The sequence below is a fragment of the Theropithecus gelada genome, chromosome 10 (genome assembly GCF_003255815.1).
Source record: "Theropithecus gelada isolate Dixy chromosome 10, Tgel_1.0, whole genome shotgun sequence".
Taxonomy (NCBI): domain Eukaryota; kingdom Metazoa; phylum Chordata; class Mammalia; order Primates; family Cercopithecidae; genus Theropithecus; species Theropithecus gelada.
In genome coordinates this window covers 24217637-24244860 of record NC_037678.1, presented here as the reverse complement: position 1 = coordinate 24244860, position 27224 = coordinate 24217637, and the positions used below count along the sequence as shown (strand labels likewise).

The window sequence follows — 27224 nt, the reverse complement described above, 5'->3', positions numbered from 1 at the left end:
TCCACTCTTTCTCTTCCTTTCCACCCTCTATTTTCCCTCCCTTCTCTCTCTCTCTCTCTCTCCTTTCCTAGTCCCCCTTTTTCTTCCTCTTTTCTTCCCCTCTCCCTCCACCCCATTTCCTCCTGCGCAGTTCCCATGACCTCAGGTCTCCTTTGCCTCACCCAGGAACTTTCCCTTGGATACTTACCAACTGCTGAAATATCTGAATGGAAAGTGGATTCGTGAACCATGCAACCAGATATTGAGAGTCATCATGTTTTGTATCAAATCGTCCAGACATTTGAAAACAATAACTCATTTTCAACTTTTCTCTCACCTGTTTCTGAAACAGGTGGATGACTGTATAGGGGAGTGTCCACTTCATCACAGCCTTTCAATATGGATACTTCCCTTTGCTGTTGTTGTGAATTTAAAAGCAACAACAAAAAGGAATTTGAATTGTGAACGTGAATGTACTCCTCCTAATCAGTACTGAGAATACAGATATTCTGTGCTGCAGGAGAGATCAGACTATGGTCTAGGGTGAAGAAGCTAGGATGAATTTGACATCCTCTTGTGAAAACTGAGGAATTCAATATGGCCCCATGTACCCTTTTACTACCCCCATCTACTGACTTCGAAGGAGGCTTTTTCTCTGTGTTATCTCATTTAATCCCCTCCACCACCTGTAAGGTGGAGGCACTGAGTCCTTGTCTCAAGGTGACATCGTTTGTAATTGATAGAGTAAGAATGTAAACTAACATTGGTTTTCCCTCCAAAGCCCAAGCTCTTGTCTCACAGGCCAGTAGTTCTCAAGCTTTCATATCCTTGGGCATTTCCCAAAGACCTGGTTCAAGCATCTGCATTTTTAACAAGCACCCAAGATGTGCATGCAGGCAGGACTAAACTTCCTGGGTGGTCTTGCCCCTCCCAGTCCCAGAGAGAAGGCCATTTTGTGTCCACATAGATAGAGATAGGCTCAAAGGAGGTATGGAAACTCGTTTTTCATCCCAAACCCGCTGTCTCTGGTTAGGCAAGGTGGCAATTTTTAAGCCCCAAGAAAGTGCTAACCTGGCAGCTTCAGCACGATATGATCAAAGAGAGTCACAAAAATAGCGTTCTCTGGAGCTCTGGAGTCCCCAGGGGCCTCATCTTCTCTCCCCAGCACAAATTGGCTCCCGGGATGTGGGTCAGGTTCTTGATCTCCCGCTCCGAGTAGTGACTGAGTCTGCCTCTGCATTTCTTCCCAGCCTTCATGCTGAGCTGCAACTTTCCCCGCCGGCCTGACTCTGGGGATGTCACGGTGATGGACCTGCACTCAGGTGGGGTGGCCCACTTCCACTGCCACCTGGGCTATGAGCTCCAGGGCGCTAAGATGCTGACGTGCATCAATGCCTCCAAGCCGCACTGGAGCAGCCAGGAGCCCATCTGCTCAGGTATGCTCCAGTCTCAGCCGGACCAAACCTGATGGTCCAGCTAAGAGGGGAAAGACCAACCTGTAGAACATCAAGAGTGACCTCAGGGAATGGCTTTCAGCCAAGGGGAAGAAACTGCTCCAAATATAGATGACTATTGCTATTTATTTAGTTTTTTGTATTGGAGCAAAATACACATAATATGAAATTTAACACTGGAGACATTTTAGTATGTTCACACTACTGTGCAACCATCACTACTATCTAGCTCTGAAACATCTTTAACGCCCCAAATGGAAACACTGTACTGAAAGCAGTCACTCCCCACCCCTCCTTCCTCCCCACACTCCCCGGCAACCATCCATCTGCATTCTGTCTCCGTGGGTTTCTCTACTGTGGGTATTTTATGTAAATGGAATCATATAATATGTGACTTTTATGTCTGACTTCTTTCACTTAGCACTTAGCACTGTGTTTTCAAGGTTCATGCATGTTGTAGCATGTATCAGTACTTCATTTCTTTTTATGGCTGAATAATATTCCATTGTATGGATGTGCCACATTTTGTCAATCTGTTTATTCATTAGTAGACATTTGAGTTGTTTCTACTTTTCAGCTATTAGGAACAATGCTGCTATGAATACTTGTGCGCAAGTTTTTTGTGTGCATATGGTTTTCATTTCTCTTAGATATATACTTGAGAGTGGGATTGCTGGGTCTTATGGTCATTGTACGGATAACGTTTTGAGGAACCATCAAATGATTTTCCACAGCAGCTGCACCATTTTACTTCCCCCCAGCAATGTGAGGGTACCAGTTTCTCCACATCCTTGCCCACACATGTTATTTTCCACGTCATTGTTTTTATTATAGCCATCCTTATGGGTATGAAGGGATCTCATGGTGTTAATTTCCATTTCCCTGATGATTAATGACATCAAGCATCTTTTCACGTGTGTGTTGGCCATTTGTAGATCTTCTTGGGGGAAATGTCTAGTCAAGTCCTTTGCCCATTTTTTATCGGGTTGTTTGTCTTTTTGTTGTTGAGTTGTAAGCATTCATTATATATTCTGATCACTAGACTCTTATCAGTGGTTTGCAAATATTTTCTCCCATTTCATGGGTTGTCTTTTCATTTCTTAACAGTGTTATTTGATGCACAAAGCTTTTACATAAAAAATTAAATAATTTTTTCTTTCTTTCGTGTGCTTTGAGTGTAACTACTGCCATTTTTCAAGCCCAGCCAATGTGTGTTGTGCACCATGCCAGCAGCTGCATTTAATCCTCACATCACAGCAATCCCATAGGATGGGAGCCATTATCCCCATTTTACAGATGAGGCTCATGGAGATGAAGTCACTTACTCAGTCACCACACAGAAATTTTGTTTGTTTGTTTGTTGTGGTGGTGGTTTTTTTTTTTTTTTTTTTTTAATTTGAGATGGAGTCTCTCTCTGTAGCCCAGGCTGCAGTGCAGTGGCATGATCTCCGCTCACTGCAAGCTCCGCCTCCCGGGTTCACCCCATTCTCCTGCCTCCCAAGCAGGTGGGACTACAGGCACCCACCACCACGCCCGGCTAATTGTTTGTATTTTTACTAGAGATGGGGTTTCACTGTGTTAGCCAGGGTGCTCTCAATCTCCTGACCTCGTGATCCACCCACCTCGGCCTCCCAAAGTGCTGGGATTACAGGCGTGAGCCACCACGCCCAGCCCAGAAATTGTTGAAGGTAGGCTGCTGAGGCAGTCTGATGCCCTCTAGTAAAGAGAAGTAGGCCTGCTGAGCCAGCTGATAGAATCTGAGACTTCAAGGACAGATGGAATTTTAAGCACCTGTTGGGCATTGTTTGTCATTCAGAGGCTTTCCTATCTATGTACTCATTCAACAAACATCCACTGAGCACTCACTGTGTGGTAGGCATTGCACCTGTTGCTAGAGCTATTGCAGGAACCCTGACCCAGTTCCTGCTGTCACAGTTTCTAGTCAAGGTGAGGCTGTAGTGTGTAAACGAGTAAACAAGGATGCAAACATGCTGGTAACAGATTGTGTTAAGGACCAGGAAAGAAATTCACAGGGTGGAATGATGCCGAGTGAGGACAGAGAAGACACCAGTGATTGTGAGAGGCGTTGCAATGGAGAAAACGTGTGCAGGAAGAAGATGTGATAGAGGACCTCACCTGGGAGGAGGACAGTGATGAGCGAAGGGTCAAGGAAGGATTACCTGATGACACTCCAAGATTTGGAAGTTGAGTAGGAAATAGACCGAGGGTGGAAAATGGTGGGGGGGAGGAATCATTCCAGGCAGATGCACTAGCATATGCTAAGGTTCAGAGGTGGGAAGGAACTCAAAGAGTTTGAGAGAGCAAATAAATACATAAGATCAATCTGGCTAAAGTGCAGAGAAAATATCAGGACAGGAGGCTGGGGCAGTGGTCAGAAACTGTACTGCTCAAGGTCTTGAGAAGACAGGTGGACTAGGCAGGAGATATCTGGAAAAATGTAAGCATAAGGGTGATCATTCTGACTTCTATTTGGCAAAAATGATTGAGGGTGGTCAGAGTGCATCCATGGAAATCAAGATGGACAATATCTACTATTTCACTTGAACTCAGGGAGATAAGATTACCACTTTCATAGGAAAAGAGAATGAGGCTTAGAGAGATGAAGTAACATACTTGAAGTGGCAGAACTTAGTCCAGAACCCTTCTCTCCTGAGCTCTTCCCCTTACAGCTTCCTTACTCAAAGTGTGCTCCTCAGACTAGCAAAATTATTAGAAATGCATAATCCTGAGCTCCATGCAAAACCAAATGAATCAAAATGTTCACTTTAACATGTCCCTTGGGTGACTCATGTGCACATTACACCTGGAGAAGCACTGGTCTGTACCACACTATCCCTGCACCAGTAGGCACAGCCTTGGTCATCTTCAGCTCTCAAGAGAACAAAACCCTTTCAGAATTCTCGAAAGTCCTGATGGTGGTTGAGACAGCATAGGTTGCCCTGCCACCTACTATGTGCCAGGCTAGGAGCCGTGTGTGAAGACAATATTGGAAATAATAAAACATAATTCCCACCCTGCAGTTATTCATAGCCAAGTGGAGCTCAAAAAGCAAATGAGAGTTAATGATGAATTCCGAGATTTAATTGTTACAGTATTGTTCCCCCAAGGCCCTCCAGAATTTTTCTTTCTTTTTTTTAAACAAAGATAAAAATCCAAACCATAGGGCAGTTGGTTTCCATGCCTCTCTCACATTAATTTTTATCTATGTGTGAAATCAGGGAGGAATTAAGCTTCAATTTGTACTAAGAAAGATGGATGGGAAGGCACGGCTGGCAAATTGAAGCCAAACAGAGCCATCAGTCGGCTTAATCAGGCAAAGAAGGGAAGCAGAGAAGCTGCAAACGATCAACGGCTTGGGAGGACAGATGGCCAGAGCCCCCCACCAGGGACAGTGTCCTCCATCACTCAGCTCCTGAACCACAGGGCAATAGAGCTGGCTATGCTTTGAGTGCCCACTCTGTGCCAGGAATGGCACTAAGCTCCCCGTACCCATCATTTCATTGATTTCTCACTACTGTCCTATAAGGAGGGTGGACTTATCACCATTTTACAGTGGGTAAACTCAAGTGACTTGTCTTAGATCCACAGCAGCTAACTGGCAAGGTTTGAACCTAGGGCTGGCTTATTTCACAGGACAACCTCTCCTCTAGGACAGAAGGGCAGCCTGGAGAGAGAAATGAATCTAGTTTTCTGTCTGTGGTCCTGAAAGAAGTATGGAGCTTCTTGGCAATGTCTTTGCTGTAGGTCACAACACAGTCTGGAGCGGAGAGAAGAATTATCCACCCTTCTCTGCTACTACAAGCCCCATTCAGTCATACTGTCATTCAACAAACATTTAATGGGTACCTGCTATGTATCAAGCTTTGAGCTGATACTAGAGATACAAAAAGGAAAAAATATTCATTCTTTCATTCAAGAAACATTTTATAAAGCACCCACTATATTCCATGTACCTTTCTGGATTAACAGGTTATCATAAATAAGACAGACAGCGGAGTAGCGACTTCAGTAAGAGATAATGGAGTGAGGCAGCCTGAGCTTGAATCTCAACTGCTCCACTTATTATGTGTATGTCCTTGAGGAAGTGGCGTAACACCTTGAACTTCTTTTTTCCTATTTTGCAAAATTAATGGTTGTTACTCAATAAATATTTACTGACCACATTCTACATACCAGGAGCTCTTCTGGTTGCTGGTAGTATGATGAAAGCAAGCAAACAAAAAGTGTCCCAGCTTTTGTGGAACCTACAAACACCTTAGCCATCTGTGAGATGGTTCCAAATAACCTGTCCCACTTTTGCTTCCTCTCCTATTTCTCTGAAAAGGAAGGGGGAACCAAGGGTTCTGTGCTTGGGAAGGAAATATTTTTCAAGCTCCTTTGATCCTCCTAAAAGATAGAAATGGCTCCCAGTGAAACCCTGGTCTTGGTGTAGGACTTTACCCAATCATAACCCTGGGCTATACTTCACATCCCTTCCTCCTGGACTGCCTGCAACAGTTGGTGAGAGGTGTCTGCTGCCCACCAGCTCTCCTTAGAAAATTCAAAACTGGCCGAGTGCAGTGGCTTACGCCTGTAATCCTGGCATTTTGGGAGGCCAAGGCAGGTGGATTACGAGGTCAAGGGTTTGAGACCAGCCTGGCCAAGATGGTGAAACCCCATCTCTACTGAAAATACAAAAATTAGCCCGGCGTGGTGGTGGGCACCTGTAATCCCAGCTACTCAGGAGGCTGAGGCAGGAGAATCACTTGAACCCGGGAGGCGGAGGTTGCTGTGAGCCGAGATCATGCCACTGCACTCCAGCCTCAGCGACAGAGCAGGACTTTGTTTCAAAAAAAAAGAAAAGAAAAGTCTCAAAAAAAGAGAAAAGAAAATTCAAAACTGCTCTCCCAAATAGTACATGAGAAAACAATTTCCTCAGAACCAAATATTTCCTAAGAATTAGAGTACAAATAAGAACACCTTCTTGCTTGTGAACTGGAAAGTGTTCTTTCCAGTGCACACATCACTTTTTAATATTTTTATTAGATTTTTATGATAAAAGTAATAGATGATTCTGGTAAGAAATTTTTCAAGAAATAGTGAAGCGTAAGAAATAGGAACAAATCACTTTTATATTCATGGTCTCAATAGATCCTTGCAAATAGCTCATTAAAATAGGTATGGCACACTATTTTCTAACTGTTTTTTTTTTTTCACTTAAAAAGCAGCATCTTCCTATATGCTGAAGTATTCTTTGAGAACATGTTATTTAATTTCTGAATGGCTGGAGTGTATTTACAGTTATGCATTACTTAACGATGGGGATGTGTTCTAGGAAATGCATCTCCAGGTGACGTCATCATTGCGTCAACATCATAGAGTGTATGTACATGAACCTTGATGGTATAGCCTACTACACACCTAGGCTATATGGTACAGCCTATTGCTTCTCAGCTACTAACCTGTACAGCATGTTACTGTGCTGAATACTTTGTAACACAATGGTATTTGTTTATCTAAACATAGAAAAGATACAATAAAAATATAATATTAAAATCTTACAGGACCACTGTCATATATGCGCTCTGTTGTAAATTGAAATACTGTTATGTGGCACATGATGTATTTCACTAAACATCTGTGAGTGGACATTCATCTTGTTTTTTTGTTGTTGTTGTTATTTTTCATTCTTAGAAACAAGATATCCTCATTCCTAACTCTTGGTGCAAATCCGTAAATCTTTTTTTATTATAATTATCCAGAACCATATTTGCCAGGTCAAAGTGTTTGAGCATGTTTTCTAGGCTTTTCACTAAATCACCATCCTGAAAGGTCATAACAGTTTGCATTCTAACCAGTTACGATGAGAGTGAGCCTTTCCCATCACCCTTACCATCTCCAGATTTTATGGCTGCTTTTTATCTTGATCAATTAGGTGGATGAAAGTAGAATACAGTTTAGATTTGCATTTCATTTTTTATTAGTGAGGCTGAATTTTTTCGTGCTTACTGAGTACTAGAAATATATTTCTTCTTTTGTGAACTGCCTGTTTATATCCTTCTTGATTGCCATTTTGTGATTAAAAGTCAGGGCACAGCCAGCACCATAGAACTGTCATTAAATAGCAGTCATTCCCTACCATGAAATACACATGTTGATGGTTCCAATTGTAGAGTGAAATCTCCTGTCAAACAGGAGGATTTCCTCCCAGGAGGACAATTCCCTTCCAAGCTTTCTCTCCGTGCCCTGTTTCCTCCCGCTCCAGGTCTCTGATGTTTCACCCTAGGCAAGGGGCAGCGGTGGGGATCAGCGGAGAGTGAAACACTCACTTCCTTCTCTCTCTCTCTCTCTCTCTCTCATTTCTCTCTCTGTCTCTCTCCTCTCTCTCTCTCCCTCTCTCTGCTCTCTCACATTGCCCACCCACCACTTTCTGGATCCAGCTCCTTGTGGAGGGACAGTGCACAATGCCACCATCGGCCGCGTCCTCTCCCCAAGCTACCCTGGAAACACCAATGGGAGCCAATTCTGCGTCTGGACGATTGAAGCTCCAGAGGGCCAGAAGCTGCACCTGCACTTTGAGAGGCTGTCGCTGCATGACAAGGACAGGTAAAGCTCTGAAGGTCCACACCCAACTCCGTTTCCTCCCAGAATATTAGAACATGACTTGGGGACTTGGAGTCTTGAAATGGCTGAAGTTTTGACTCATGGAATTCAAGAAAAGAAGAGCTGGGGTGGATGGCAAATATCTTAGACACCATCAGCTTCAATGTCTTCCTTTTACAGATAAGGAAACCGGGGCATGCAGAAGGAAAGGGACCTGTCCCAGCTCATACAGCAGGCTAGGGGAAGAGGCAAAAAGGGAACTGCCCTATTCTTTCTCTTGCACACCCCTTTTTGCAGTTGAACAAAAAGGGAGTACGTATTGATCATCTGCTCAGTACCCAGCCATATATTAGGCTCCATAGAGAATAGGAAAGAAGTAGAAAATATTAGTTTCTGGCATGATAGGAAATTGAGAAGGAAAAACTAGACGTATGCACATGAAAGAACTAGAGAGAAGTTACCAGGCAGTATCTAAGCAAGAGTGTGTCTGTAGACTCTTAATAATATGCACAGAATCCAGCATTATACAACTTTAGTATTCTGGGATCTTATTCTAAAATATTTGGGGATCTTATTCTAGAAATTCTGGGGTCTTATTCCAGAATGTTCTGAAATATTCTGGGATCTTATTCTGGGATATTCTGGGGTCTTATTCTAGAATATTATGGGGTCTTGTTCTAGAATATTCTGGATTATTCTGCGATCTTATTCTAAGATAGTCTAGAAAACTAGGACTTTAGCTATTTTGACTTGCTGTCGTGAATTGGGTTTCCTTGGAATCAAACATGGTGATAAGGATGTGAGAGGAAGTAGTTTACTGGGGAGCTGATCCTACTAAGCACTAGGAGGTGCATGGGAAAGTGAGATTGTGAATACTAGTTGCACAAATAATCAGGTGACGGCTGGGAAAATTGGGATTCTGTCCACTGGAGACCTCTGGGCAACTGTGTTGAGCATACCTCAGAGTGGACCTGTTGGAAGAGTGAGGGAGCTGGGGTATTTATGCACCAGCTCCCATTCATCACTGGATGAGAGATGCGATGAGGAGCACTAACTATCCCCAACATCAGCTGCCACCCTTTGAGCTGGTTGAGTTGACTGATTCTCAGAGATTTGTGGTTGGAGGCCAGCAGAAAATGTGGGAGCAGTTGACTCCTGAGGGGTAGGAGAGGGTAGGGCACTAGCAGTGTTTATTGCACTTCCAGAATGCCCCCACCTTAGAATTTTTGATCTAAGAATTCTAGTGTTTTGGCTTCTTTGATGGGTCAAACCTAGACTATCAGGTCTTTAGGTTGGAAAGACTTTTTTAAAAAAAACAAAAAGACAACTGAATAATTTTCCCATGCCTCTTGAGTCCACTTCCGTCTAGGCAGTTCAGCTTTATCCAGAACAACTGTATATCGATAAATTGCTTCTTTAAAGTGTAAGGTATCAAGCAGGGGCTCCTAAACATGGTTTTTCAGCAGCACCAGAATAATAACCTGGGGAACTCTTTAAAAATAAGATTCCCTATCCTTTCTTCTGGAGACTCTGAAAATCCAGGCATGGGAACCCTTGGTGAAGGACCATTTCCAAATCTTAGACCTCAGATCTGCCTCTTCTGAGGGGTGCTTGAGATGAGCCAAGCTTAAGTTTATACTAGACAACAAGAATTAGCAGAGACAAAAGAATGCGTCAAAATGAGTATTTTTTGCAAGTTGTTTAAATCCTGACAAGTGGGCCCCCCACTGGTACTAGTCACTAGCAGTTTCTCTGGGGTCCTGCAAAGATCTGTATGAGCTGACACACACCAGGAAAAAAAACCAGCTTTCAAGTGTATCAGTAGGAAGAGAAGTTTGTAGAGTTCATCAAGGTTTAAGGTCAACACACACAAAAAAACGATGAAGACACTACTCTCTGGGCCAAGAAGAAAAGAGAAATCAATTATGTCTGTCCCATGTACTTTATTGAGGGGAAACGGCTAAAATACCGCAATATGTCAGTTGCAAGAACTCAGACCTAGATAGGACTCTACAAAAGAAATAAGACTTTGACCTAAAGTCAAAATGGAAGGAGATTGGATAATAGATACAAAAAATACAGAAGGAGGAGTATTCCAGGCATGGAGAATTGGGGGATGAGCACGAAGATGTAGAGGAAAGAATTAGTAAATTTGTTGGGGAGCTGCAGCAGAAGTTCTCACGGGAACAGGAGGAAAGAGAGCTGGGAATGTAGACTGGGATTATATCCTCAAGGACTTTGAATGCCAGGCTACTTTTACAGGCAATAGAGAGCCATGGAAGGCTTTTTAGTAGAGGAGGGACATGAATAAAGATTTTAAGATGATTTTCCTCCAAATGAGCTCTTTCTAAACTCGTCCCATAACATGCCCCATAAAAAGTGAGTTCTATAGTCAAGCATGTTTGGAAGACACTGTGCCCACCCTATCCTTGCCTTGAAAGGTCCTAATATGTACTAGTTAACAAAGGTACTGTTAAGACCCGCAGGAAGAAAAAAATTTAATTTTTATTTAATTCAGCATTTTGCAAATCCATTTGACCATAGACTACATAAGAATTTGAGAGAAAATACATTACTAATGCAGACGTTCTAGAAAATATGGTTAGAAAATTGCTGGTTTTAAAAGATTAATAGTCTATAGAGATTTTGAGATCTTGAAGCTTTCCTCCAGAGAAACCCTCTTTGCCAAAGGCTCCTGTTCTTTGAAAGAGGTGTCGCAACACACAGTCCCTAAGATACCACAGAGTCATCAGGAATCAGAAGACTATGTCAACGCCCCTTCCCACTCCTGGGATGCGTCCTGGACTTCACCACAGCCCCCATCCTTGCCTCAGCCATACTGGACATATAGCGAAAGAAACCAACTGTGGCTCCAACATTTATACATCTTAGTGACATTAGAAATTCATCTGGGCAACATAAAATAAACTATTTTTATGAGTCAGTAAAAACCTCAAAGGCTTAAAAATGTGTGTTTATGACTCCATAAAAGAAACTTATCTAATTTGTATACTGTTTTCTTCACCACTTTTGCATAATTTCTTTAAAAAACCAAGGCTGGCAAGGATACAAGTTCAAATAGCTTTAATAACAATAAAAATAAATACCCAACATTTTGTTTAACACATTTTATTTTTCAGGGCACTTTTTATTTTGAAATATTCTCAAAGCCCACCTGTAAGATAGGTCAGAACGACACTATGGTCAGGTCCCTCCTTTCACAGTTGAGGACACTGAGGCTGAAAGATGTTTTAAGACTTAATGTTAATCCAGATGGGGAATTGGGAAACAAGAATTATGACTCCTGACTTCCCACACAGTGCTCTTAGAAAACAGGGATCAGAGACAGAGCCTGGCGGGGGTCAAATGCTTAATAAAGAAAACTTACCTACTGTGCCCTGTTAATTTTTTTTTTTTTTTTTTTTTTTTTTTTTTTTTTTTTTTTTAGACTGAATCTTGCTCTGTCACCCAAGCTGGAGTGCAGTGGCTCAATCTCAGCTCACTGCGCTCTCTGGCTTCCAGGTTCAAGCGATTCTCCTGCCTCAGCCTCCAGAGTAGCAGGGACTACAGGCACACGCCACCATACCTGACTAATTTTTGTATTTTTAGTAGAGACGGAGTGTCATGATGTTGGCCAGGCTGGTATCTAACCCCTGACCTCACATGATCCACCCACCTTGGCCTCCCAAAGTGCTGGGATTATAGACATGAGCCACTGCGCCCCACACTCTGATATAGGTGCAATTGTACCCATTTTACAGATGAGAAAACAGAAACTCAGAGAGGTGAAGTGTTCTTGTGCAAAGTGACACAGGTCAGAAGTGACGGAGTCAGGACTTACACCCAGGTCTGCCTGACTACATAAGCCACCCTTTCGGCAATGAGATTAGTCCATTAATTCCAACTTCTCAATTAATAATAATAGTCAACATCAATTCATTAGTTCATCGTTTGGTTTATTACATCATATACATTACTCTCCCTACAACCTCAGAATAAATCATAAGGAAGCCAGGACATGCATTTAGTCCCATTGTACAGAAGAGGAAACGGGTTTGATAAGATGACACTTGTCTGAGCACATAAGAGGCAAAGTCAGGACTGGGCACGGTGGCTCACTCCTGTAAGCACTTTGGGAGGCTAAAGCAGGTGGATCACCTGAGGTCAGAAGTTCGAGACCAGCCTGGCCAACATGGTGAAACCCTGTCTCTACTAAAAATACAAAAATTTGCTGGGTATGGTGGGGCACATCTGTAATCCCAGCTACTCGGGAGGCTGAGACAGGAGAATCGCTTGAACGTGGGAGGCAGAGGTTGCAGTGAGCCAAGATCGCACCATTGAACTCCAGGCTGGGCAACAAGAGTGAAACTCCATCAAAAAGAAAGAAAAAAAATAAAGAGGGAGAGTTAGGTTTGGGATCAGGTAATGAGGCTCCAGAGGTGGCAGTCATAGCACACCCCTTCCTCTGCCATGTCAGTGACCCAGGAAAATCTGTCAGTGTCCCTCTGTCTCTCTGCTCCCACTACCAGGATGACGGTTCACAGCGGGCAGACCAACAAGTCAGCTCTTCTCTACGACTCCCTTCAAACTGAGAGTGTCCCTTTTGAGGGCCTGCTGAGCGAGGGCGACACCATCCGTATCGAGTTCACGTCCGACCAGGCCCGAGCAGCCTCCACCTTCAACATCCGATTTGAGGGTGAGGGTCCCTGGGGGCTTCCCCTTCTCTTGTGGGGCTGGGAGTAGCCTGGGAGCAGGGAAAGCATGGGGAGATAGAAATCTGGGCTGCGAAGGATGTGGGAAATCCCGTGGCCATGTGGATCCTTTGGTTTCCAAAGACAGGCTCTTGGTTTCGTTAATAATAATGCCTACCATTAGCTGTGCACTTACTACGTGCTCAGTGCCTTCTGTGCATTGTCTCCTTGGATTTCAGCTTCTGCATCATGTTTGATCCTCATCACACTGAAACATTAGAACTGTTATTCTATCTGATTTTCGGTGAGGAAACGGAGGTTTAAGAAACTTGGGTGACCTGCCCAAGACCACCAGTGAACAAGGATGGAGTTAAGATCTCTGTCCATCCTATACTGGGGAGCCCTTAAGCTCTGCTCCACTCCACCTAGTAGACCTCTTATAATTCAGCCACTTCTTCTTCCAAGAAGAACTTAGCAAGAGCCCCTCCTGCTGAGACCCTGACTCTTGAAGAAGGGATTCGCTGGGCATTTCATGTATGTTGGAGGACCTTCTGTTCTGGCTTTGCCAAGAAAAGTTGGTTTTTATCATAGACAACCCTACAGTTTCCAGTGGCAAAAAAAATCAGGGCTCTGAAGATCCTTCTGTGGAATAGGACGTGGAAAGGTATTAAAACACAACAACTCCACAGGGTGGAGAAGACAGAGATTCTTATTTCTATTTTAGATTTGTTTAAATGAGGCCCCAGGGAGTCAACTGGGTGGCCCCAGGGTTCTCAGCACATCGTCTGGAACCAGGACATGTGATTTGGTACTTGTTTTCTTTGGGGCTTTTCTAAACAGCACAGGAGACCCATCTTCTGAAATACAGCACCATGGGGTAGTCCCTGCCTCATCTGAACTCCTGCCTCTCTTTGTTTCCCTTCCTCAGCGTTTGAGAAAGGCCACTGCTACGAGCCCTACATCCAGAATGGGAACTTCACTACATCCGACCCGACCTATAACATTGGGACTATAGTGGAGTTCACCTGCGACCCCGGCCACTCCCTGGAGCAGGGCCCAGCCATCATCGAATGCATCAATGTGCGGGACCCATACTGGAATGACACGGAGCCCCTCTGCAGAGGTGAGCGGACCCACGACACTCTTCCCATGGCACCCCAGGGACCTCCACCCTTCGGATGAGAAGACCAAGGCCCCAGCTTAGAGGCCTGTCCCCGGTTTTCATACCAATTTTAGGATTAGAACCCTTTCCAGGGTTCACTGTCCTTTGGTTCAGGGTTGGTGCAGGTCTTGAGAAAATTACAAAATGGGTAAATTTTAAAAGGTGCGCCTTCCTCCGGGCATAGGTCCCATAGTGCACAGCTTGGTGAGCTGAATACTGCATGGATTTCAGCTCGTAAATACTCCCTCTGCTATGCATGCTTGTGCAGTGCACAACCCATGCAACAACCCAGGGCAGCCCTGAATCTCATTAATAAGAATAATAATAGTTCTTAATTGGTGTGTAATAATTATGCTACCAGTGCTTTGCTAAGGGTGTATGTGCATTATCTGATTTCAACCTCACCATAGCCTTATAAAGTAGATTCTATCAGCCCTATTTGCAGGTGAGAAAACTAATGCTATGAAGTGACCTGTTTAAGAAGACACTGAGGGGAATTGGCAGGGACAGGAATGGAACTCAGGTCTCTCTGCTCTCAGAGTACTGTGCTCTGAGCCCCACTGGACAGTGTTGGCTGCAGAGAACCCTCATCTACACAGGCTCCAGTGGACTGTCCTGCCAGTTTCCCCATATTCTTTTTGGCATTGTTGAGATGGAGACTCGTTTGGCTCACTGCAGCCTCTGCCTCCCGGGTTCAAGCAATTCTCCTGTCTCAGCCTCCTGAGTAGCTGGGGTTACAGGCATGGGCCACAACGCCCGGCTAATTCTGTATTTTTAGTAGAGACAGAGTTTCACCATATTAGCCAGGCTGGTCTTGAACTCCTGACCTCAGGTGATCCACCTGCCTTGGCCTCCCAAAGTGCTGGGATTACAGGCATGAGCATCGCGCCCGGCCCATTTCCCCATATTCAAGGCCGCTGAGCCACCCTGAGCCTGGGTCTCCTGGTAGCACGTGGAGTAATGAAGGGTGCCCTCACTCTTGGCAGCCACCGCCTCAATGGCAGTTGGCGTGAAATCACAGCCTTGCCATGGTGAGGAATTGATCCCTATATTAGATGTGCCGGTTTAACAGAGCGGAATTTATTGGTGCTTTGGCCTCTGCCATGTTGAGAACTTTCCAAAGCGGTAAACACAGAGTGGAATTTAAAGGGCACCTGCCGCAGTCACATCTCTGCTTCCAGTTCAGGTCCGGGACCTGTCATAGCAACATTATCTAAATTATCGAGCAGCTACCACGTGCCAGGCGCTGTGCAGCATGTTTGACATTCATGAGCTTAAGCCTCAAAATCACCCAATGAGGCTGGCAGTGGTATTGCCCCCATTTTATAGAGAAAGGGAGCTGAGGCTCTGGGAAATTACATACCTCCTCTTACAGATTGTTAGCAGCAGAGACAAGATTGGAACCCTGGGACCACCTAACTTGAGTGAGTGGTCTCTTAGCCACTACTCACCCTGCAAAAGAGCAGAGGCTGTTGAGGAGTCATTCTGACCACTGAGCTCCATCCTTGGTCTTGAAAGAGCAATAGCACTCCTTAGCCCAACTTTTACCAACTGTCAGCTGCAGGGCAGGCAGCTGGCCAGCTCTCATTTAATCATTACACACACACACACACACACACACACACACACACACACACACACACACGTGCTGGCTGCCTGAGGTAAAGGCACCTGTCCACAGTACACAGAGATTCACGGCTGTCTGACTTCATAGCCCACATGGTTAGCCGCTATGCCACACTGACTTCTTTACAACTAAAGTCCGCCTTCCTGCCTATCTGTCTTTTACAGCCATGTGCGGTGGTGAGCTCTCTGCTGTGGCTGGGGTGGTACTGTCCCCAAACTGGCCGGAGCCCTACGTGGAAGGTGAAGATTGTATCTGGAAGATCCACGTGGGAGAAGAGAAACGGATCTTCTTAGATATCCAGTTGTGAGTGTTTATAATGGGCGGTCCTCTAATTTGGCAAAATTTGGGAGATTGGGAAAGAAATTGCTCCTGCTTTATTCTTTCAACTAGTAGTAACTAAGCATCTACTATGTGCCAGGGACTGTGCAGAGAACAGGCATTCCCATAATGAGATCGACAACAACAGTGCACACACACACACACACACACACAGAGAGAGAGAGAGAGAGAGATAGAGAGAGAGAGAGTCCCTATCTTTGGGAAATTCAGTCTAAGGAAACAAATATGAAATGAGGGCATACACAAATAATTGTACACTCTAACTTCAATAAGGGATGTAAGGAGAGGTGAATGTTGCTATGAGATTCTATAACTGGAATTTGATATAAAGAGGAAGGTCAGAAAAGTCTTCCCCAAGGTTCTGATACTAAAGCTCAGAACTAAAAGATGAGTTGGAGTGATGCATCCCAAATGAACAGAATGTGCAAAGGCCCTGTGGCAAGCATCTCATTTTCAAAGGACCGAATGGCCAGTGTGGCCAGGGAGAGGGGGGCACTATAACACTCATTTACAGGACTACAGTTGTTTATTTTCCTGTTTGTCTCCCTCAACTAAACCAGAAGGTCCTCTCCGCTGGGGCTGGGGCTGACCACCCTCTGTCTCCACAGTCTAACACAGAGCCTGATACACAGTAGATGTTCAGGAAATGATTGCTGAATGAAAAAAAAATGTTTTTAATGAACAGACTTACTTGACTGTGCGGCTGGGTTTCTCATATTCACAGGGGGTAACCATTAGATTCTCCATCCAGAATGTTCCCCACTAGCTCCCCATGAGGGTGACATTTGCAGGGAAGCAGTTACTCTGGGCCAGATGCAAAAGCGACTGCTCTAAACATTTCTGTCTTAGGTCATTCTCACAAAGAACCCTGCCTGGGAGGTCATTAACCCCACTGTCTGAGAAGGCAGCAGAGATGCAGGGAGGCCACCCAGAAAGCCAGCGAGTAGCAGGGCTGAAATTCAGACTTCTGTGGCTTCTCAGTCATGCTCTTTCCACTGCCCCATGTGAGATGGGGGTGAGAAGTGGACAAAGACAGATGGTGGTGTCTGGAGCAAGCAGAATACAGAGTTCCTGGCAGACCCAGGTGGCAGACGGGAGGGTGGTTGGGGGAGGAGAGAGTGCTGAAACCCAGCAGGCTGGGGAAGCAGCACTCAGGGTTGTCTGGCTCTGCAGAGGAACCTTGCAAGAGAAAGAGACATTATTTTCAAATTATTAGTGACTGGCTTTTGAGGCTGTTCCTTAGATGCAGCAAGAGTGTCCTTAGGCTAGGTGCCGTGGCTCATGACTGTAACTCCAACATTTTGGGAGGCTGAGGCAGGAGGACTGCTTGAGACCAAGAGTTTGACACCAATCCCAACAACATAGGGGTATCCTATCTCTTCAAAAAATAATAATTAGCTGGGTGTGGTGGCACACGCCTGTGGTACCAGCTACTTGGGAGGCTGAGATGGGAGGATCTCTTGAGCCTGGGAAATTGAGGCTGCAGTGAGCCGTGATCATGCCACTGCACTCCAGCCCGGGTGACAAAGTAAGACCCTGTCTCAAAAAAAAAAAAAAAGTGTCCCCAGAGGCTGTCCCAGAACCTCCTTCTCCAGCGGAGTCAGAGACTTCCACAGCTTGAATAGCCGCCCCTTGTGGACTTGGGGTCAGGCCAATCTAAGAAAGAATTCCACCTCCTTCACATATGACTTTGGGCTGGGCTCACCTGTTCTCGCCTCTCTCTGGGCCTCAGTTTTTCTCTCCTGTAAGGGGGTCTTGGAATATCAATGCTTTGTGGCTGCTGGAGGCAGATTTTTCGCGTTCCTTGCCCATTGCCTCACTCCTCAATAAAGCTCATCCTCGTCTGGGCACAGTGGCTCACACCTGTAATCTCAACATTTTGAGAGGCTGAGGTAGGAGAATCACTTAGGGCCAGGAGTTCAAGACCAGCCTAGGCAACATAGTGAGACCCCCATCTTTACAAACAATTTAAAAAAACTAGCCAGGCTTGGTGGCACCTGTAGTCCCAGCTACTTGGGAGGCTCAGGTGAGAGGATTACTTGAGCCCTGGAGTTCCATGCTGCAGCGAGCCATGATCACACCACTGCACTTCAGCCTGGGCAACAGAGTAAGACTCTGTCTCTAACAAAAAAGTTAAAATTAAAATTGAATTAAATAGACCTCATCCTCTTCCCCCCATTCATTTCTCTCTGACTTCTAGAGTCTGGAATAAGATGCTTATTCATTCATTCCAAACAAATTGTTTGAGTGTCTACTATAAGGCAAGCATAATTTTATGTGCTGGAAAGGTTCTAATGGTTGTTTCTTCAGTGATAAAATTCATATTAAAAAGAATGGAATGGGAGCCGGGCGCGGTGGCTCAAGCCTGTAATCCCAGCACTTTGGGAGGCTGAGACGGGCGGATCACAAGGTCAGGAGATCGAGACCATCCTGGCTAACACGGTGAAACCCCGTCTCTACTAAAAAATGCAAAAAACTAGCCGGGCGAGGTGGCGGGCGCCTGTGGTCCCAGCTACTCCGGAGGCTGAGGCAGGAGAATGGCGTAAACCCGGGAGGCGGAGCTTGCAGTGAGCTGAGATCCGGCCACTGCACTCCAGCCTGGGCGACAGAGCCAGACTCAGTCTCAAAAAAAAAAAAAAAAAAAAAAAAGAATGGAATGGGTTGTCTCTCTTAACTCTAGGGAAAAAATTACTGTGTACCTACTGTGTGCCAGTAGCAGGCTTAGCATTGAAGATACAGTTGTGAGAAAAGCAGGGCAGTCCTCACTCTGCATGCCTAGCAGGTGAGGCGGGGAAGAAAGTAAATGCAGTGTGAAACGAGCAGTGACAGGCAGGTGAGGGCACCTGAGTGAAATCAGGAGGGCTCCCAGGAAGAAGTGACTTCTATAATACCATGAAAGAGAAGGTAGGCAGGTGATTGGGGGAAAAGAAGAATGCCCCGGCGAGGCATGGTGGCTCACGCTTGTAATCCCAGCACTTTGGGAGGCCGAGGTGGGTGGATCATTTGAGGTCAGGAGTTCAAGACCAGCCCAGCCAACATGGTGAAACCCCGCCTCTACTAAAAATACAAAACTTAGCCAGGCGTTGCGGTGGGCACCTGTAACCTCAGCTATTCAGGAGGCTGAGGCAAGAGAATCACCTGAACCTGGGAGGTGGAGATTGTGGTAAGCCGAGATCACGCCACTGCACTCCAGCCTGGGTGACAGAGCGAGACTCTGTCTCAGAAAAAAAAAAAAAAGAAAGAAAGAAAAAGAAAACAAGAAGGAGGAGGAGAAGGAGGTGGAGGAGAAGGAGGAGAAGGAGAAGGAGAAGGAAGGAGAAGGAGAAGGAGAAGGAGAAGGGGAAGGGGAAGAGGAAGAAGGAGAAGGAGAAGGAGAAGGAGAAGAAGCAGTAGCAGCAGCATGTCCTACCTACATGATAAGGGCATCTGCAAAGCATCTATAAGCCTGGAAATGAGAGAGTGTGACCCACTTAATGGCATAAAGTTTAACGTGGCTGGAGCAAAGCATGGCAGGTGGGTAGGGGCTACAGAGGGAATGGATCCAAGGGAAGCTCTGGGGTCTTCTTAGCTGAAGCTTCACATAGAAAACTTTATTCTAAGCCTGCATCCCTTAGGAAGCCTTCTGTGTTGCCCCCTTGTCCTTGTCCATAAATACAAATTTATGGTTCCAGCTTATGAATTCCTTCCCCCAGAAGTTACCAGGAAAACCACCTGTCTTCAGCCAAGAGAAGGTACGACAAACTCCTGAGTTCTTGGCTTCTCTGGCAGAAGATCCCGCCCAGCTCTAGGCCCCATGAAGTCATCTATAATCCCCCCTCTTCTGCTTGGCTCGCCTCTTCTCGCCTCACAGGAAGCCTCCCAGATGGGTGGTTTTGCTTAAATAAGTCGGGCCCACATCTCCCTTTGGTGCCAGAGGTCTGGAGGAGGAAACAAGAAAATGGGAATCTTTACTTTCATCATCTCTAGGCATCAAATATTCAATTAACCTTCAGCCTGACACCAGATTGGGTTTTATTTCTACCACTAAGCATGCATGCGATGAGGCAGCCGATCTGGGAATCTCAAGCAATTAAAGCTTCCCCAAAGCCAGGCCACTGGTGTTAGCATCAGCAAGGGAGCCCTTGCAGCGGGGGCAGACTTTCAGTCTTCTGAACATTTTCGCAGTCGTAGATTGAGCGTTGACTAGGAGAGAGGACCCTCAGTTTCCTGCCTCCCTGCCCTGATACTCCATGCCCTCAGCAGCCCTGGACCCAGCACCTAGCCTCTCTGGGCCTTAGATTCCTCCTCTGCAAAATGATGGGCTGCCTTGAATCAAGGGTAGATGCAAATTCAAAATTATGAAGGGCCAGGCAACATAAATACAGGATTTAGAGCTGGTGTGAGATTATATGGAGGGGAGGGATCTGTGATGAATTAGGAAGTACATACCCTATCTAAAATCATTTAAATTCAATTTTTATTTTATTTTATTTTTTGCGACAGAGTCTCACTGTCACCCAGGCTGGAGTGCAGTGGTGCCGTCTCAGCTCACTGCAACCTCCAACTTCCGGGTTCAAGTGATTCTCCTGCCTCAGCCTCCCGAGTCATTGGGATTACAGGTGTGCGCCACCATACCTGGCTAATTTTTGTATTTTTAATAGAGATGGGGTTTCACCACGTTGGCCAGGCTGGTCTCAAACTCCTGACCTCAATTGATCTGCCTGCCTCCGCCTCCCAAAGTGCTGGGATTACAGGCATGAGCCACTGCCCCCGGTCATAAATTCAATTTTTAAAAATAGCATCCCCTCCTTCAAAAAAATTTAAAAAGTGCCTACTGGCTGCATCCAAGCTGAGGGCCATCAGTTTGCCACTCTTGCAAACGATTAAGGTGATTGAAGGATTAAGCTCCTTTCTCGTTGCAGCAATGAAGAAATGCATGTTTTGAAGCACTTACTATTTTCAAGGTCTTTACTAACATTAATTTTTACCTTGTGTAAGTTAAAAATAAATTGTATTATTTGCTCTTTGGATTAATCCCATGAAGTAGGTGCAACTATTACATTTAATTATATCCTCTTGCTTCCTCACCAATTCACTTGGATGTCTAAGAGGCATCTCAAATTAAACATATTCTAAGTCAAACTCCTGATTCTCCCTCCTTATATCTATTTATAGGGAGATATTTATTTATCTATTATACCTATTTTACCCCATCTTTCCCATATGTGTAAGGTATGATCTATTCCACCTGCCGCTTGGGGAAAAAAATCAAACAAACAACAACAGAAACAGAACCCTTGGTGTTATTCTGGCCCAGTGGAGTGCTGGCTTTTTTAGCAAGTTGGGGGCACAGTGGGCCACACCCCGATTGGTAGCATCTGTCAATTTCCGCGGTGTAAATACTCCCACTATGACCCGTTTCAAGCGAACAACATAATGACAACAGGCTCTCCAAATGCCTGGACGTTTAACCATTAGCTCTCACAAGCCCGTATGAGCCTGCCCCCAGCCCAGCACACTCACTGTGAACCGGACCTTTCTCTTTCTCCCATACCCTGTGACCAAATCTTCAGGAAATCCTGTTGCTTCTACTCAAAAGTCAAAGTCTTCCCAGAGTCCAAGCAGTTCTGATACCTCCACTGCCACGGTCCAAGCCACCCCGTGTCTTCCCGGGATTATTGCAATGGCCTTTGAGGTATCCTCGTTCCCACTTTTGCCCGCTCTGGGCTCTTTTTAACCAACACTCTGAGTGATCCTGTTACAACCTAAGTCATATCACCCATGCTCTGCTTGAAGTTCTACAATAGCTCCCTGTTTTATTCGGAGGTAAAGCCAGTGTTCTTACAAAAGGCCCTACAGGATCTAGCTCTGGTTACATCTCCAGCATCACTTTATTCCTCTCTTCTCCTTTCTGTATGGTATATTCGACCATATTCGCCTTCTTGGCATTCCACACGCATACCTCAGGGCCTTTGCACTGCTGTCTCCTCTGCCATTGGGATGCTCTGCCTCAAATATCTGCAGAGCTTGCTCCCCAACTCTCCATCCTCTGACTTTGCTTCACTTCCAGAGCCCTCGCCACCACCCAATGCACTACACATTGTAGTATATCTTGAAGTACTTCAACTCCCACCACCTCCACCTGGAACGTCACCTCCATGAGAAGAGCAGGAGCTTATTTTCTGTCTTATTCACTGCTGTAACCCTAACATATAGACCAGTGCATGGCCCATTGTAGGTGCTTAATAAATAAAAGCCAATGAAATAAATATAGCTTGTACGATCATACAGACATGAGGCTTCAAAGGGAGAATTCGAACCCAAATTTGTGTTCTGCTGGCTATGATGCACATGGAGGGAAAGAAAGAGGGTCAGAAAAATATGGAAAGACCTTCTGGGGACGTGGCCTCCATTTTTTTAATAAATACAGGTTTGTTACATGACAAGGAACCTGGGTTGATAAGAAATAAATTTGGCTAAAAATTATCAGGTAAAGTATTAAATAACAGAAGTAGGAGGACTCCCCAAGAGAACATTTTATAGGGTTATGGTGTCAAAAGATGTGTCATCACAGACCTGAGAATCAGAATATCTAGCGGGAGGGGGACTTCAAGGTCCCCCAATCCAGCGATGCCGAGATATGCTGGCAGAGTTCAGGGACCAAGTGCCATGGCGCTTGGGAAGCCTATTTCATTCTCCCGGATATTCTGAGCACTGGACACTAAGCCAAGTAGGAAGTGATGATGGAACCACAGACAGGCTCAGAATGGGGCCAATAAGGGGGGCATCGCCCTCCCCAAGGCAGCTGTCATGACTTGCGTTAGGACAAGCAGCCAGCGTCACCCCGGGGCCTTAGGATTTGCAGTGACATCAAAATCGATTCAGTCCCAGTTTTAATCATCATGGACATGTGAGGACTGTCATTTTTGTCACTGAACAAGTTTAATTCGATTCCACAAATATTTATTGAGCATCCACTATGTAGCAGGTATTGAGGCTGGGCCCTGGCAGTGAGCAAAACAGATGCAGCCCTGCCCTCGGGGAGCCATGTCGTAGGCTGACACAGCACCAGCAAGAGGAAATACAGCCCTCTGGGGGCCCAGAGTGAGGGAAGGTGAGCCTGGCTGAGAATGTGAGGGAGAAGCTGTTCTGAGAACGGTAAAGTCTAAGTCAGTTTTTCTCAACCAGGAACTATCTTGCGCCAGGGGACACTTGCCAATGTCTGGAGGCACTTCTGGTTGGGACAACTGGAGGGTGGGGTGGACAGCACCGCCAGCATCTACTGGGGACAGGCCAGGGATGCTGCTATGCATCCGACAATGCACAGGACAATACCCACCACAAAGAATGAGCTGACCCAAAATATCAATGGTGTTGAAGCAGAGAAACCCCGATCTATGCTAAGACCTGAAAGCCAGAGAGAAGATGGGCAGAGATGGAGGGGAACAGTGTTCCAGCCAAAAGGAACAACATGTGCTAAGGTCCAGAGGCAGGAAAGCACAGCTCCCTTCTTAACTGTCCATGATATTTAATATTTGCTGAGCACTTAGGATATCCCAAGCGTTTACATCCTAGACATCTTCACGACAAGCACATGCCTTGGGTTCTGTTATTATCTCCATTTTCCAGATGAGTAAACTGAGGCTCGGGGTGGTGGGAGAGTGCCTGTGATCGCACAGCTAGAAGCTGGTGGAGCTTGGACTTTCACCCCACTTGCCATGTCTCCAGGACCCTGTGTGTCTGGAGTTCAAGGATGCATCCATGAAGTAGGACAGCCTGGCAGTGAGTGGGACTCAGCAACGCCTTGAAGGCCACATTAGGGAGTCTGGGCTTCCCCAAATTGGGCAGCAGGAAAAGGGTTTAAGCACTTAAAGAGATTAAAGCTTTGCAGAAGGGAGCTGCGTCCTCTGGTCACCAGCCCGAGGCTCACGCCGACAAGCTTGGCGCACGCTTGGCAGAGTGGCATCTGGACTTGGCACCTCCTCCCTCCCACAGAGGGAGTGAAAATAGCATCTCAACAGCCAGGGTTACGTGAGGCCCAAGAGCTGCTGGGTTTAATTTATCTTGCTTGGTTTTCCACTGACAGTTTTAGTAAACCAATTTGGGTTTGATAGTAAAAATAATTCCGTCCTCCAGGCCCCTCAGCCCTCCTAAGTGTTTGCAATTGTTATTTTTCACATCGACGAGGAGGAGGGAGTTTGCACTGCAGACCGAGCTGGGTAGGTGGCCCATAGTAGGCGCATGACTTAGCTGTCTGCTGAGTCATGAATGAGGACGTAAGCCACATGTGCCAGGCGAGAGGGGATCTCTAGCCCTCTTTGTCTACTGGGCAGTCTGTTGATACCATGGGCATGGCGGTTCTAATTAGTTACCATTTATTAAAAACCTACTATGTGCTAGGTGGACCCTGAGCTGCATCGTTTAGGTCCATGAGCAATAATAAATGTGAACATTATTATGCAGAGATAATAATGACATAAATTAGAGCTAATGTGGGTAGAGATAATTACAGAAGGGTAATTACCCAAATTAGAGATAATGTATGCCAAGCACATTGCATGTTATCTGGCACGTAGTTGGTGCTTCACAAATGGAGACTACTATTATCAGGAATCCTCAGATAAGGCAGATATTATCATTACCACTTTATGGATTGGGTCATGAGAGCACAGAGAGGTTACGTGGCTTCCTCAGGTCACACAGCTAGCAAAGATGGAGCCCACACCATAGCCTCCGCTTCCACTGACTTGAACAGCTTTCGGGGCCCCAGCTGTGTGTCTCGGCAATGCAGCAATGACGCAAGAAGGCTCGCAGGCCTGTAGGGACTCAAAGTTCACGAAGGGACATACAGCCATAAACAGACAACATGGCAAAATGTAAGCAAAGTCCTGTGGCTTGGAGAGGGAGTTGGGGAGGTAGACGGGAACTAGATTTATCTCCGTGAATTATGGAAATGTCCCTGAGAAGGTGACATCCAGAAGGAATCTTGAAGAGTGCCAGTTGCCCGGAGTTAATGGGAGAAAAGTGTCATAAGCAAAGGATTCAAGCAGTGACGACAGTGACCATTAGGCATGGAACAAATGCTCCGAACCACAGCGTCAGTGAGAACCATCTGCCCTCATTGTTGGATGGAGGAAAGAAGGAGGGTGCATCAACTTGGGATGAGCCAGGAGCCCTCAGGGTAAACCTTCTTTACACCCCAAATGCCGCCCTAACCCACCATGTATCCCTCCCAGCTCCATCAGAAATCTGCCTCTTACCCTAAAAACACAACTGAACAGAAACTGACATCCTAAGGGACTTCTCATATTGCTCTCCTCTCTCTCTCATTTATTCTCTCCCCCCCACGCCCTCCCCAACTCTCAAAATAAATTACGGAAAGGAAAATAAGGGAACTAACATTGGTGAAGGCATCGTGGAATAGAAGATCCGAGAGGGGCCCCGAGCTTAGCAAGTATCACACAGCGAGAGAGGACCAGAAAGACAACCTGCTTGTGGCCACAAGAGCTCAGCACAGGGGCCACAACCTTGAAGACGCCTTACGGCCAAGGAGACATAAAAGCATCTAGAGTCAAAAAGAGGCACATGTGAGTCCATCCTGATGTTCACCAGCTCTGTGGCCTCAGGCAGATTATTGAAGGTGATGGTGCCTGCCCCCACAATGGGATATTTTGTTCACTTTATCCCCAGTGTCTGGTACAAAGAAAGTGCTTGATAAATATCCGTTGAACGAAAGAGACGGTAAGGCTGGGCACAGTGGCTCATGCCTGTAATCCCAGCACTTTTGGAAGCCAAGGTGGGAGGATCACTTGAGCCCAGGAGTTCAAGACCAGCCTGGGCAACAAAGCAAGACCCCGTCTCTGCAAATAATTTAAAAATTAGCCAGACATGGTGGCATGCAGCTGTGGTCCCAGCTACTTGAGAGGCTGAGGTGGGAGGATCACCTGAGCTCAGGTGTTGAGACCAGCTTGGGCAACATAGTGAGACCCTGTTTCTAAAAAGAGAGAGAGAGAGAGAGAGAGAGAGAGAGAGGAGGTGGGTGTGTAAATTAATTAAGTCATGTAAAAGTTAAAATAACAAATAACATAAGGTTTCTGACACAAGATAGGCAGATAACCATAGCTAACACTATTTTTACCCCTACTATATCCCAGACTTTATGATAAATACAGGCACACATTATCTCATTGATGATGATGATAATGATGAAAGACCAACATCTGACATTCATTGAGTACTTACAACGTGCCACTCTTTACGTGCTTTCTTTACCTATAGTAACTCATTTCACTCTCCAATGCAGTACCAGTACCCTATGCAATATCTACATCATGTCAGTATGACTACTCCTTTGTACAGATGAAGAAACTGAGGCTGAGAGAGATGAAACTGCTTGCCCAAGGTCACACAACTAGGATGTGTGCAAGTCAGAGATGGTCTTAGAGACTTGAACCCAGGTCTCTAAGACCAAAGCCAGTTTGTAACCACACACACACACACACACACACACACACACACACAAAGGTAGCAAAGTGTTCCACATGGGAGAAATTCCCAGCTCCATCTTACAGAAGAAGAAATTGAGGCTCAAAATGTTTCCTGCTCCCTGTTTCCTGGACATCTGCTGCGAACATACATCTATCTCTGCAGGGAAAAAGTCTCAACCAGGCTCCAGCGTGCCTTCCTTTGCTCCTCCGCAAAGTTCCCAACGTTGCTCCCTGTTTGTGAGCCCCAGCACAGTTCTCTAACCAGGAAATAAAAAGGCCTAATAACAAACCCAGGTAACCATATGATTGATAGCTGCGGAACAGTCCTCTTCAGCCGCTGCCAACCTGTTCTGCGCTAAGTTAATTCCAAGCCCTAAAAATTAAGTGCCTTCTCCAGAGGCACTTCAGTTCTTCAGACAGAGATATAGCTGCTTTGGACTGTAAGACTTCTACCTGAGAGCCAGGCAAGGAGGAGGGAGATTCAAGAGTTGAGGACAACATTAGCCCTGGGAGAATAGATTTCCAGATATTAGCAAAAATAACAGGAGAAATGCCCGTGACAAAAATAAAACTGGCTGAACTCAGATCTTCTGGCCCATTAGCAAAGAGCAGACAGGATTTCCCTGGAGCCAAAAGTTCGGAGGCATTAGAAAAGGAGCAGAAAAGTTCATAGAGCCCAAATTCCATCATGTTGCAAATGAGGAAATTGAGGCCTAGAGATGGGAAGACATTGCCCCAAGACCACTGTATCAGTCAGCTATTGCCGTATAACAAACCATCCCAAACTCACTGGCATCAAACAGCAGGCATGTATTTCTGTTCATGAGTCTACAGGTCAGCGTGGTGCTTCTGGTCTTAGCTGGGTTCGCAGATGGGTCTCTGGGTGGCCACTGGTCTTCTTCA

The 27224-nt window shown here is 45.7% G+C and overlaps 1 protein-coding gene across 1 annotated transcript in view; it reads left to right on the top strand.

Moving 5' to 3' along the window:
- The window catches only part of SEZ6L (seizure related 6 homolog like), a 92763-nt gene that overhangs the window by 5431 nt on the left and 60108 nt on the right, over nucleotides 1-27224 (top strand). The window contains exons 4-8 of the mRNA XM_025399159.1: nucleotides 1230-1415; nucleotides 7874-8039; nucleotides 12566-12732; nucleotides 13656-13850; nucleotides 15681-15819. Coding sequence (XP_025254944.1) covers nucleotides 1230-1415; nucleotides 7874-8039; nucleotides 12566-12732; nucleotides 13656-13850; nucleotides 15681-15819 — 853 coding nt within the window. The remainder of the gene's footprint in view (nucleotides 1-1229; nucleotides 1416-7873; nucleotides 8040-12565; nucleotides 12733-13655; nucleotides 13851-15680; nucleotides 15820-27224) is intronic.